This window comes from Dryobates pubescens, chromosome 31 (genome assembly GCF_014839835.1).
Source record: "Dryobates pubescens isolate bDryPub1 chromosome 31, bDryPub1.pri, whole genome shotgun sequence".
NCBI lineage: Eukaryota > Metazoa > Chordata > Aves > Piciformes > Picidae > Dryobates > Dryobates pubescens.
This window is the reverse complement of record NC_071642.1, coordinates 3,089,474-3,101,593: the sequence shown is the minus strand read 5'-3', so window position 1 is coordinate 3,101,593 and position 12,120 is coordinate 3,089,474. Positions and strand designations below refer to the sequence as shown.

Below are 12,120 nucleotides of genomic sequence, written 5' to 3'. Positions count from 1 at the left end.
AGGAATTTCTCAAGGGAACAGCTGCATGCATCAGTGAGGCTTTGCTCTGCATTATCCTTGAAGGGGGAACCTCTTTTATCCTCCCCAGGGACCTGACATCTCTCAGATGAAGCCCCCTGCCCCAGAACCTCTCCCTTGCTCTAAGAGATGCTGGGGGGGTTGTGCCAAAGGGGCAGTTTGGGCCAAGCCTTGCAGGGGCTGTGTGGGTGCTCAGTGTTGCTGCTCCCTGCAGAAGGGATTCTCTGGTGCAAAGATTCCATCTGCATTAGTTCAGAGGGGGACCTGTGATTCTGGTGCAGGCTTTGTCAGCTCTTTCCTCCTTTCCCTCACGCCTCTGTGAGCCTGGGAGTGCCAGAAGGAGAAGGAGTGAGGGGGCAGAGGAGCTTGTCTGTGCTTCTTGTGAGACCTGGAGCACTCTGCTGCACTGATGTGATATGACAGCTAGCCCAAGCCCATTAGCACTGCCTTAGAGACAAGGAAGCTTTCTGCATACCCAAGGAGATTTGATGCGTCCTGTCCACAGCCCAAGTGCTGGAGCAGGCTTCCTCCCTCTCCCTCATCCTTGCTGCTGACAGCTGTTGGCCAGATGACCTAGATCCACTGGGTTTAAAGAGGAGCAGTGTCCAGTGCTTGTGTGCTCTTCTCTCTCTCTCTCTCTCTCTCCTGGTTGATGCCTTCAGCCTTAACCCCTTGCTTGTTCCTGTGGTGTCTTCATCAGCAGCTTGCACTGCATTGGCCTTCCTGCTGCTGCCTGCCTGCCTGCCTGTGCCCAGAGCATGTTTCCATGGGAACTCAACAGTCAGAGATCAGAGACAATTTTCCTGGTTGCTGGACAGCATGGGAAATTGCCAATCAGAGGGTGAAAAACAAGAGCTGGAGAGGAAAAAAAAATGAAGAGGGGGGTGTGGAAAAAAATGGCAGAAGGAGGTTGTGCTGTTGCAGCAAGTGGGGGAGAGAAGATCTCCCAGCGCTGCAGGGAGTCCCTGCTGGGGGTTGAAAGGAGCCCAGTGATGCACAGCAGTGGCATGAGGAAGCTCAGGTGACTTGGGGTAGGCTGCCTGGGGAGTGGTGACAGCAGCCCTCAGGTGAAAGGCCTTGTGCAGGGCTGGGGGAGGGATGAGGCAGCTCAGCGTTTCTCAGCTGGCCCTTGGGTGGGGGCAGATGCTGTGCTGCTGCTGAGGAGGCAGCTGCACAGCTCCTGGCTGCTTAGCTCCTGTGCTTTGTGCCTTGGCTGGGCCTTTCTGGGGCAAATTTTGTGACAGACTCAAGCAGCTGAAAGAGTTGTCTCCAAAATGCAGCCCTTGCCTCGTGGGGGCATGGAGGAGTGTGGAAGGAAGCGCCGGGGAAATGGAAGGGGATGAGATTCCCCCAGCTGCAGTTATGCAGGGAAATGGGGGAAGGCTGGCAACCTGGCCTTTGGAACTGACACAGTTTCAGCCCTGTCCAGTGCTAAAAGTCAGGAGGGCAAAGCCTTAGGTGCAGCACTTTTAACCCTGGGGCTGTGGTGTCCTTCCTGCATGCGTGCCAGGTGCCTCCTGCAGGGAGGGTGCTGCAGCTGTGCCAGGCGGCTCCCTGGGGGCTCTGCATGGGGGAGGAATGCATCTGCCTGCACCTCCCTCTTGCTCACCCCGAGGAATGTTGGTGCTGAAGGCACCTGCTGGGGCCAGGCCAAGGTGCAAGCATGCTCCTGTGCATGCAGGCCCCTGTGTGCTGGGAGTGTGCCTCTGCCTGCCTGCAAGGGGCCGTGGCACATGCAGAGCCTCCCCGGACACGTTCCCAGGTGTGTCTGCCTGTGGAGAGCAGCAGAGGGGAGGCTGATTCCTTACTTTCCCGGGTGGGAAACATCCTCATAGGCAAAAAAAAGGGGGCAAGGAAGGGGCTGAGGGGGCTTTAGGGACAGTGTGCCATACCTACACACAGCCACCCCTGCAGCCTGCTCTGCTGTTAGAGCTGCAAGACCTGTTGTTTTTCAGGTCACTGCACTCTCAGCTAGCAGCTTCCTTGCTGTTTTCCCTGACCTGCCTCACGTTCCAGTGGCTGTGTTTGAAGCCAGTCCCTCTGATCCCGTTGCTGCCAAGGAGGAATCCTCTCTCCCTGCTCCTCCTGAGCCATCTCCTGCTAGATTTCACTCCTGTGGGTAGTGTGGGGCAGTGGGGGAGGGCTGGCTCTCTAGCTGGCACAACTGTCTCCTCGCTGAAGTGGAGATTTGGACTGGCATGAGGCTGAGGTTTTCATGTTGTGCTATTTTAATAGCTGCTCACAGCAATCTGTGGAGGATGTTGCTGCAACCACTGCTGTGTTTGTGCTTGACTGGGTGGCACAAGGCTGTGTGATGGGCCCCTGTGGGTACTGATGAGGGCAGAGAACTGGCACTCTGCATCTTCCTCCCCACCTCCATGCTTGGCCATCCCCACAAAACCATAATCCTCACTCCTGCCTGCTGATGGAGGAAGCCAGAAGGGCCCTGAGCTCAAAGTCAGTCTCAAATGTGTTGGCAGCCTTCCACCCCCCCACCAGTGTGACATGGGTACAAAAAGCCCTTGGAGAAGGGAGGAGTAGGGCCCATGGAGCTGTTGGCCCTCAGCCAGCTGATCCTATGGTAAGGCAAACTGGGATCCAGGCCTTAGAAGACATCTTGGGAGACATCCTGGTTAGACTGAAGGAGAGAAGGGCAAATTAAGGCCAAGATGCTTGCTTACATAGCAGCTGAAGAAACAGTGGGTTTTGGAGAGAAGGAAAAAGGTCCAGAAGCCAAAGGTCCTGGAATTTATTCACCCTGCCTGGGTTGATCTTCTGTGTTCCCCTAAGGTACCTCCTGGACTTCATCCACTGCACAATGAGGGTACAGTTGCCCAGGCAGTTTCTCTTACCACCATGTGTTGGAATAGAATAGAGTGGAATAGAATAGAGTGGAATAGAATAGAGTGGAATAGAATAGAGTGGAATAGAATAGAGTGGAATAGAATAGAGTGGAATAGAATAGAATGAACCAGGTTGGAAAAGGGCTTTGAGATCATCGAGTGGGATGGTACAAAGGAGAGTGCTGAGGAATAGAAGGAGATCACCTGCTTAATTCTGTATTCTGTCATCTCTTTTTTTTGTGTCTTTTTAGTCCTTTGGGAAAGGTAGGACAGGGAAAAGCCACAGCAACCTTTGCAGGTATGAGGAGCTTGAGAGGACCCTGCAGAATAGAGACTAGAATACAGAATTAAGCAGGCTGGAAAGGAGCTTCGAGATCATCGAGTCCAACCTCTCACTCAACACCATCTGATCAGCTAAACCATGGCACCAAGGGCCTCATCCAGGCTCTTTTTCAACACTTCCAGTGATGGTGACTCCACCACCTCCCTGAGCAGCCCATCCCAATGACCAGTCCCTCTTCCTTCCTCACCTCCAGCCTGAACCTCCCCTGGCATTCACTCACCTCTGGAAGCATTTCAGCCAACGGCAAATCCTTCCCATGCCAGGCATGTCTGCAACACTGGGCTGTGATGTGCTTCCAAGTGTCCTGTTCCTCCTGCTTTGGACTGTTAAGCCTCATAGAAGGTTGATGTTTCTGTGTTTGCCCCTAGGGGACAGGAAGCTCTTTGTGGGGATGTTAAATAAGCAGCAGTCTGAGGATGACGTGCTCCGGCTCTTTGAACCCTTTGGGGTCATTGATGAATGTACAGTGCTCCGTGGACCTGATGGCAACAGCAAAGGTGTGAACCCCTCTTGTGTGCCCCTTCTCCCTGCTCTTCAGGTAGCACTCACCTGTGCCTCCTCTCTCCCTGGGGGCACTCCTTTCCCCCCACCCCACCTTTATGTGAAGCCATAGCACGGCCAGGCTGTGGTGGGTTGGGAAATTCCTCCTCCCCCCACTCTCCACCATTAAATTAGCCAGACCAGCTCAGCTGGAAGCAAGTGAAAGCTGTTACTCCCAAGCAAAACCACAATGAAAGGCAAGGAATATGTCCAAGATCTCCAGTGTTGACATTCTTTACAGGTATTCACCATTAATGAACAGCACAAGGACCTCCCCCTGACTAAAGACCAGGGCTTGCTAACAGCTTCTCCCTCCCTGCCCTCTTCCCCCCCAAAAGGGACAAGAGAAAAGAGCAGAGAGAGATTTTTTTGTTAGACTTAGCCAAAGCAATGCAGGCAAGGTCAAGCAGAAGCAAGTTAGTCTCAGAATAGAATCATCATAGAATCAATAAGGTTGGAAAAGACCTCAAAGATCATCGAGTCCAAGCTGTCACCCAACACCTCATGACTAAACCATGGCACCAAGTGCCACATCCAGTCCCCTCTTGGACACCTCCAGGGATGGGGACTCCACCACCTCCCTGGGCAGCACATTCCAATGGCCAACAACTCTCTCTGTGAAGAATTTTCTCCTCACCTCCAGCCTAAACTTCCCCTGGCACAGCTTGAGACTGTGTCCTCTTGTTCTGGTGCTGCTTGCCTGGGAGAAGAGACCAACCCCCACCTGGCTACAGCCTCCCTTCAGGTAGTTGTAGACAGCAGTAAGGTCTCCCCTGAGCCTCCTCTTCTCCAGGCTAAGCAACCCCAGCTCCCTCAGCCTCTCCTCACAGGGCTGTGCTCCAGACCCCTCCCCAGCTTTGTTGCCCTTCTCTGGACACCTTCAAGTGTCTCAATGTCCTTCTTAAACTGAGGGGCCCAGAACTGGACACAGGACTCAAGCTGTGGCCTAAGCAGTGCTGAGCACAGGGCAGAATGACCTCCCTGCTCCTGCTGCCCACACTGTAAGTCTCTCCCAGAGCAAAGAGGCCAGAAGAGAGAGAAATTACTTACCAAACTAATTCTTATGGTAGACAACTCTCCAATGGGATTCAGAGAATCAGCCAGGTTGGAAAAGGCCTCAGAGCTGCTCATTGTTTAGAGCAATCACTGCTTCCCTTTTTGCACCCACCAGTGATTGATTTGCATTTTACTACTTCTCTGTTCAAGATCTGTGAAGAGTTTTAAAGGCATAGCCTAAAAGTACCCCAGAGGCACAGAGGGAGCAGGGCCAGGTGGAGCTGTCTGCTGCCAGGGAAGATGGGGGAAGGTGGGCAGAGCCCCCCAGGTGAAGCAGAGCACCATGAGGAGCTGAGCTCTCAGGATCACTGGTGTGAGCCTCCTGGCTCTGCAGCTGGAAGTGTTTGGAGCCACAGTTAGGAGTGCACAGAGAACCTGGGGAAGAGGTACCCAGGAGCAAGGGTGCAGATGGTGACATCATCTGCAGGGTGTATCATGGGAGCAACAATCTGAGACCCTTCCTGGCTTTTTCCAGGAGAAAAGGACTTGGGCTGAGTCATCCTTTTTGTTCCCTGCTTGCCTGGGGGCCGGGGGGGGGCTTTCTTTTGCCCTGCTTGAGATCCAGATGCTGCCTCTTGCATGGTGGTGCAAGGGGCACTTTGGCAGCAGCCCTGTCACTGCAGTCTCCTCTGCTCTTTCTGTCCCTTTCCAGGCTGTGCTTTTGTAAAGTTCTCCTCTCACACAGAGGCTCAGGCAGCGATCCACGCGCTCCACGGCAGCCAGACAATGCCCGTGAGTATAAGGCCAGGGCTCCTACCCTCTTCCTCATCCTCTTCCCATCACCCTTTTGCAGGAGCCACTCCTCACTGTCCAAAACCAGGACAGGTGCCAGTGCAGCCTGCAGCTCCTGTGGCTGTGGGGAGGGGTTGGGGGGTGGTGTGTGCACATCCTGGCCTTGGGAGCCATCCTGCCTCCTGGGCTGGTGTGTGCATCTCTGTCTGTCCAGGCTGGTAGTGACAGCACTTCCAGCTAGAAAGGCTAAATAAAAGAGACCCAGGAACAAGACCATGGCTTTGTCTTGGAGACAGCTACCTGGAGTAGTTCAAAAGGAAGCAAGGTGCAAGCTAAGAGTTCAGCAACGTGAGCAGACAGGAGTGCAGGGGCTGAGCACACTCCCCACCTTCTCTTGTGCAGGCAGTAGAGGAGGTCTGTGGGGCAGGCCAGGTGTGGATGGGGGATGCTGTGTGTGCTGTGTGAGGTGGTGTAGCATCAGCTGTGCCTTCTTGTGCAAGTGGAGCTGCAGTTGTGACCTCATCTCTCACCATCTCTAACCTGGATTTTGGGGCACCTCGTGGGGCGTTGCTGCAGCCCAGGCTTCTTTCCAGCTGCCAGGAACTGCTCTGCCTAGCCAAGCCAAGCTCAGTGGTGGTGGAAAGGAGGTGCTGGTGGCTGACCACGTGCTGGGGGAAGGCAGCCAGGCACGTGTGCCCCCCGTGGAGGCAGCCAGGCATGTGTGCACCCACTTGGGCACCCCTGCGAGGTCCAGGCCGTCAGGGGCGGGGAGAGCAAAGGGTTGGACGGCCTGACGGATGGGGAAGGGCACAGCCCGGGTTCCAGGCAGCTCCTGTGCACTTTCATGCCAATATTTGCTCTTTTGCTCCTCTCCCCAAACTCCTCTCTGCTGCCTGTTCTGCCCCCGTCCTGCCTTGCCTGACCGCTGACTCTCTGGCTGTCCCGCGGCCTCTCCTCCTCCCCTGCCTCCTCTCTCTCTGTCTCCTCTCTCTCTCTCTCTCTCTCTCTCTGTCTCTCTCTCTCTGTGCCTAGGGCGCCTCCTCCAGTCTAGTGGTGAAGTTTGCTGACACAGATAAGGAGAGGACCCTCCGTCGTATGCAGCAAATGGTGGGGCAGCTGGGGATTTTCACTCCATCTCTCACCTTGCCGTTCAGCCCATACAGCGCCTATGCGCAGGCTGTGAGTATCCTGCGCGGGGAGGGAGGAGAGGGGGGAGGAGCTGCCCTCCTGCTGTGGGGCACAGCCGAGCCTGCGGGCTGGGAGAGCACAGAGGGAGCTCTCTCTCTTTTAACAAGTGCCTGAAAGCTTTTCCAGCAGCTGGGAGGTGCCTCTGGTTTGGTGTGCCCCCGGTTTCGTTTGCTCCGTGGCCCCCAGTCGTGGTGTGTTTCTCTGCTGGAAGAGGGGAGGGGAGGGACAAGGAGAGAGGTGGAAGCTTGTGACAGGGAGGTTGGATATGGCTGAGCTGGTGTAGACTGGTGGAGGTGTCTGGGAGCAGGGCAAGCATGCCCCAGTGTCTTTCTGTCTTGATTTGAGGCCAGCTCAGAGCCCTGGTTCCTAGGTGATGTCTGCCAGACAGCACAGGTTTATAGATTGATGGAATGGGTTGGAAGGCATCCTCAAGATCATCCAGTTCCAGCCCCCCTGCCATGGGCAGGGATGCCTCCCACCAGCCCAGGTTGCTCAAGGCTGGGAGGGAGCATCCACAACCTCCCCTGGGCAACCTGTTCCAGTCTCTCCCCACCCTCACTGTTAAGGATCTCTTTCTAATCTCCAGTCTCAATCTGCCCTCCTCAAGCTTCAGGCCATGGCCTCTCATCCCTCTCGCTGGCAGTCTGCCACCATGGCCACTCTTCCTCTGGGTCTGTGGCACAAATGGCTGTCTGCTTTTGCAGCACCACGAGAGCCCTGGGCCCAGCTTCCTGGTGTTCATCTCTGCTGAAATTCTCAGGAAGGTGCTAAGCCTCCCAGGGCTGTCCTTGGCTCCCAGGATTTTTTTTTCTCTTGGCTGGTATGACCCTGGGGTTTGGAGGATGCTGGAGAGGGAGCAGAGGGTGAGAGGTGTTTGAGCACTCTGACCTCCCCTGGCAAGAGTGGCTGTGCTTTGGATCTTAGAACCTCATTGCCTTGGAGGGATGGTGGTGATTGCCCTTTATTGTTGCTCTCATTTGAGGTAGGTCCCAAAGTCCATAAGTCACTGATCAGCTGTGGTGGAGCAGCTTTTGGGTCTTCCTGATGCTTGTCACTTGAAGGTCTCTGCTACCCTGAGTATAAAGCTCATGGAAGGAGGCTCAGTACTCAAGGTATGAGGGATGCTTGTGTCAGGCAACTCAAAAGTGGATGCTGACAGTAATTGTCCAGGGGAAGGGACACAAATAAACCTCCTCTTCTCATACATGTGAGCACCTCTTCCATCTCTGGCTTCAGTGGTGTCTCCTCTCCACCTACATGGCAGAGAAGAAACCATTTCTTAGTTGCTGGCTGTTTCCTCTCAAAGAATCCCCAGAACCTGCCAAATGCCACTGAGTCATTTTGGTTGGAGCAGACCTTTTAAGACCATCGAGTCCAACCCTTACCCCAGCACTGCCAGGTCACCACTAAACCATCTCCCTCAGCACCACATCTACACAGCTTTTAAATCCCTCCAAGGATGGGGATTCCACCACTGCCCTGGGAAGCCTGTTCCAGGGCTTGACAACCCTTTCAGGGAAGGAATTGTTCCTCATGCCCGACCTACACCTCCCCTGGTGCAACTTGAGGCCACTCAAGTGGATGGCAAGAAGATGGAGCAGCAAAAGAAAAGAGGCAATGCCTGAAGGGGAGTTTGGGGAACCAGGGGCAGATTTTGTCCAACACAAATGATGTGCTGATTCTTGTGTCATGAGGCTGAGAGCAGCTGTAGCATCCCAACCACCAAGGCTTCCAGCAGAAGAATTGTTTGGAGGGGAGACCTGCTTTTTGACCAAGCAGCAGTGTCTCTTGCCAGGACCAAGCCTTTCTATTCGGCCCTCTGAGCCACCAAGCCAGCTCTGCTTGAGGTGTAAGGCTGTAGCTTAGCTCAGCTGTGTGGCAGCTATGAGGTGATCATTCTGGTGTATCTTCTACTGGTGGTGCTGAAGGAGGCAGGAATGGACCACCCAGTGAGGTTATGAGGGCAGTGAGTGCTGTTAGTAGCTTATGGACCAGGATCTGTAGGGAAGGAGAGCAGCAGGACTCAATCTTTAAGTGCCCTCCAGTCTTCAGAACCTCTTGCTGATGACAAGAAGCCAGTGAGGCCTAGGCTGTGCTCCTTGGTTTTCAGCTGTGTCTGTGAATTTGCTGCTTTGTCTCTGATCCTTCCCTGGCCTTCCTGCTCTGTGACTTTATTTTGGCTTTCCTCTTACTCAGGACTCAGCCTGTCTCCCACTCAGGTTTTTTTCCTTCCTTTTCCTTTCCACTGGCTTGGGTTCTCTGAGTCTTTCTGATGCAGCAGCCTCAGACCTGCTTGTGTCTTCTCTTGTGTCATCCCAATCTTTAGTCTCTTTGCTCCTGGAGAAGAGGTCCTAGCCAGTTGTTCTCTGCATGCAGCATCCTCATCAGAGGGGGGAAGGTATCAGCCCCTTGCAATGCCTTCTCTGGAAGTGAGGACAGAAGGGAGGTGCTGAATCTCCTTACAGCACCTCCAAATCTCCTGCCAGGGGCAGCTCTTGGGAGCTGGGACCTCTGGGAAGCCAAGGCTCTGGGGAACTCCCTACATATTTCATGCTTGCATGGTGCAGGGCTTGGAGCAGTAAATGCTGCACCCAAGCTTGCTCACAGGCCCAGGAGATGCAGCTAACAGTTCTGGATGTGGTTGGAGTAGACTGAGAGGAAGGAGTGCTGCTGGGGTGAGCTGCTGCATCACAATTGAATACCCCTGACAACTTTCTCTCCCTCTCCCTGTGGGATTCTGCTGCCTCACCAAACCAAAGCAGTCCCCAGAGTCCCTGGCCTGGGAAGAAGAAGAAATTTCGAGCCTGGGTTGTTTGGGGTTTTTTATTTACATCCAACTGTAAGAAGAGGAAAAGTACTAATGTATTAATTGAATTTTCCTTCAACTGTCTCAATTTACACATGAAATAATCACAGCCTCTGTCAGAGCTAAACTTCCTCTGCTCTATTCGAATACACAAGATAGTGAAAGCAGGCAAACAGCTGATAGAAGCTGTAGGGGGGGTGGGAAAAACAATCTCATCCTTATCTGGGAAACAGGACTGGCTCAAGCAGCTGCAAGCACTTTGTTTCACTGCTTAAACCAGGTTTTGATCCCAGGTGCCTCTTCTGCAAGTGAAAAGTGAATTATTCCCTGCATTTCAGTTGATTTCAACAAGTTGAATTCAGGGATCGAAGGGAAGGGGAGAACTGAAGGGGGAGCTGAAAAAGCCAATCAATCCAAAACCCAATCAATCCAAAACCCAATCAATCCAAACCCAACCCATCCAAAAACAATCAATCAAAAAAATCATCAATACAAAAGCTAATAATAATTAAAAAAAAATCAAACCCCCCATCAGTCCAAAACCCAATCAATCCAAACCCCAATCGATACAAAGCCAATCGATACAAAGCCAATCGATACAAAAAACAATCGATGTGAAAAATAATCAATGCAGAAGCCCCCAGTCAATCCAAAAAGCAATAAATCCAAACCCAATCAATACAAAAAGAACCAAACCCCAGAAGCTCGGGAGCGGGGAGGGCTCCCTCCCGGTGCACCGGAGCCCCTTCGGGGCTGCCGCCCGGCGGGGGCGGCGAAGGGGAGCGCGGGGCCGCCCGGCCCGAGCCTGGAGAGCAGGAAGCGGTGCCCAGCCCTCCCCGGCCGTGGCCGCACGGGAGCTCCGTGCCCGGCTGCGGGGCTCCGTGCGCGGACGCCGGCGGCCGGGCGGGGCGCAGGGCTCCCGAGGCCACCGGCGGGTCCCAGCCGCCAGCGGGAGGCTCCGGGTCCGGCGGCGGCAGCCGGCGCCCCCCAGCGGCGGCCGCGGAACACAGCAGGGCCGCGGCCCCGGTCCCTGCCCGGGCTGCCCTGCGCAGCCTCCCCGAGCCCCGCCTGCGGCGGCGGAGGGCCCCCGGGCCGGGACCCTGACTGCCCGGTCCTGCTTTGCAGCTGATGCAGCAGCAGACGACGGTTCTGTCCGCCTCGCACGGCAGTTACCTGAGCCCGGGCGTCGCCTTTTCCCCGTGCCACATCCAGCAGATCGGCGCCGTCAGTCTCAACGGGCTGCCAGCCGCTCCCATTGCACCAGCATCAGGTGAGGGCCTGGTGTGGGCCAAGGCGCAGCAGGTCCTTCACCACCCACAGAGCTCCGGCCCCGGCACTCAGCACGGTGCTCACACAGGTAAAACAGTTCCCACACCCCTGCAGGCTCAGCATCAGGCCACTCTCCTCTGACCCTGCAGCCTCCGAGGGCAGCAGCCCCGACCTAGTTGTGCACAAACCTCTGCAAAACCTCCCTGCGCCCTCACAGGTTCTCTTGCCCTGCTGCTGCTGCTCCTCCTTGCTGCCATTTCTCTCTTTGATGTTGTAAAGAAGGACGAAGTCCCCAGGTGCTTGGTTGTCCCCACCCCACAGTGACCCCAGCAGCAGCAGCAGCAGTGCTTGAGCAGGGCTGCGTCGTGCCAGGTGCTCTCCAGCCTGGACTGAAAACCCTCAGTCCCAAAGCTCTGACAGCAGCCAGCACCAGCAGTGCTGCACACTCTGCTGCTGCTGCCTCTTAATTTGGTGAGGGCTCCAGCAGTAAGTCTGTCACCTCCAGGTGCCAGCTAGGAGGGGGAATGGCTTCATACACAGCAGCCTTGCCAGGCAGATGGGCAGAGCCTTGCAGGCCGTTGCCTCTCACGAGATGTCCTTCTCTTCTTGCTCTGCTGCAGGGCTCCATTCACCACCTCTCCTGGGAACAGCAGCCATGCCAGGACTGGTGGCACCCATTTCAAATGGATTCACTGGAGTGGTACCATTCCCAAATGGGCATCCAACCTTGGAAACAGTTTACACCAATGGCCTTGTGCCATACTCAGGTACAGAGAGCAGGGGCAAAAAAACCCTCTGGAGAGCTCAGGAGCTGCACTTGCTCTTTTTTTTTCTGGATCCCCTCCCCCACACACACTTTTTTATCTCACTGCCAGCCATGCACTGATCCTTACTTGGCAAAGAGGGTGGGGGGAGAGAGAGAGACAGAACACAGGAGTGGTATTCCTTGATGTGCTTCTGATTGTGTTCTTCTCTGCAGCCCAGAGCCCTTCAGTAGCAGAGACTTTGCACCCAGCCTTCACAGGAGTCCAGCAGTACGCAGGTACCAGCTTCCCTTGCCTCCCTCCAGCCCTTCTGTGGCTGACCATGTCCTCAGCTAACCAGTTTGTTCTGTCTTCTTGGACCACAGCTGTGTACCCAACCACCACCATCACCCCCATTGCTCAGAGCATCCCTCAGCCACCTCCTGTCCTGCAGCAGCAGCAGCGAGAAGGTGAGGATCACGGCATGAGTGTGTCTGCTGGGGATGGGATTTGTGTCTGACTTGTCCTCAGCATCACAGAAGCAGCAGAGAGGAGCCAGCACTGACCCTTGTCCATGTTGAT

The 12,120-nt window shown here is 54.9% G+C and overlaps 1 protein-coding gene across 4 annotated transcripts in view; it reads left to right on the top strand.

The window, feature by feature from the left end:
* CELF5 (CUGBP Elav-like family member 5) overlaps positions 1 to 12,120 on the top strand; it is a 40,104-nt gene that overhangs the window by 25,554 nt on the left and 2,430 nt on the right. For 2 of the 4 annotated variants that reach the window (XM_054174792.1, XM_054174791.1), the window contains exons 4-10: positions 3,573 to 3,701; positions 5,453 to 5,532; positions 6,565 to 6,711; positions 10,652 to 10,883; positions 11,416 to 11,562; positions 11,775 to 11,837; positions 11,925 to 12,008. In XM_054174792.1, the coding sequence (XP_054030767.1) occupies positions 3,573 to 3,701; positions 5,453 to 5,532; positions 6,565 to 6,711; positions 10,652 to 10,883; positions 11,416 to 11,562; positions 11,775 to 11,837; positions 11,925 to 12,008 (882 nt within the window). The remainder of the gene's footprint in view (positions 1 to 3,572; positions 3,702 to 5,452; positions 5,533 to 6,564; positions 6,712 to 10,651; positions 10,884 to 11,415; positions 11,563 to 11,774; positions 11,838 to 11,924; positions 12,009 to 12,120) is intronic. The other 2 variants (XM_054174793.1, XM_054174794.1) reach the window with 1 other exon arrangement.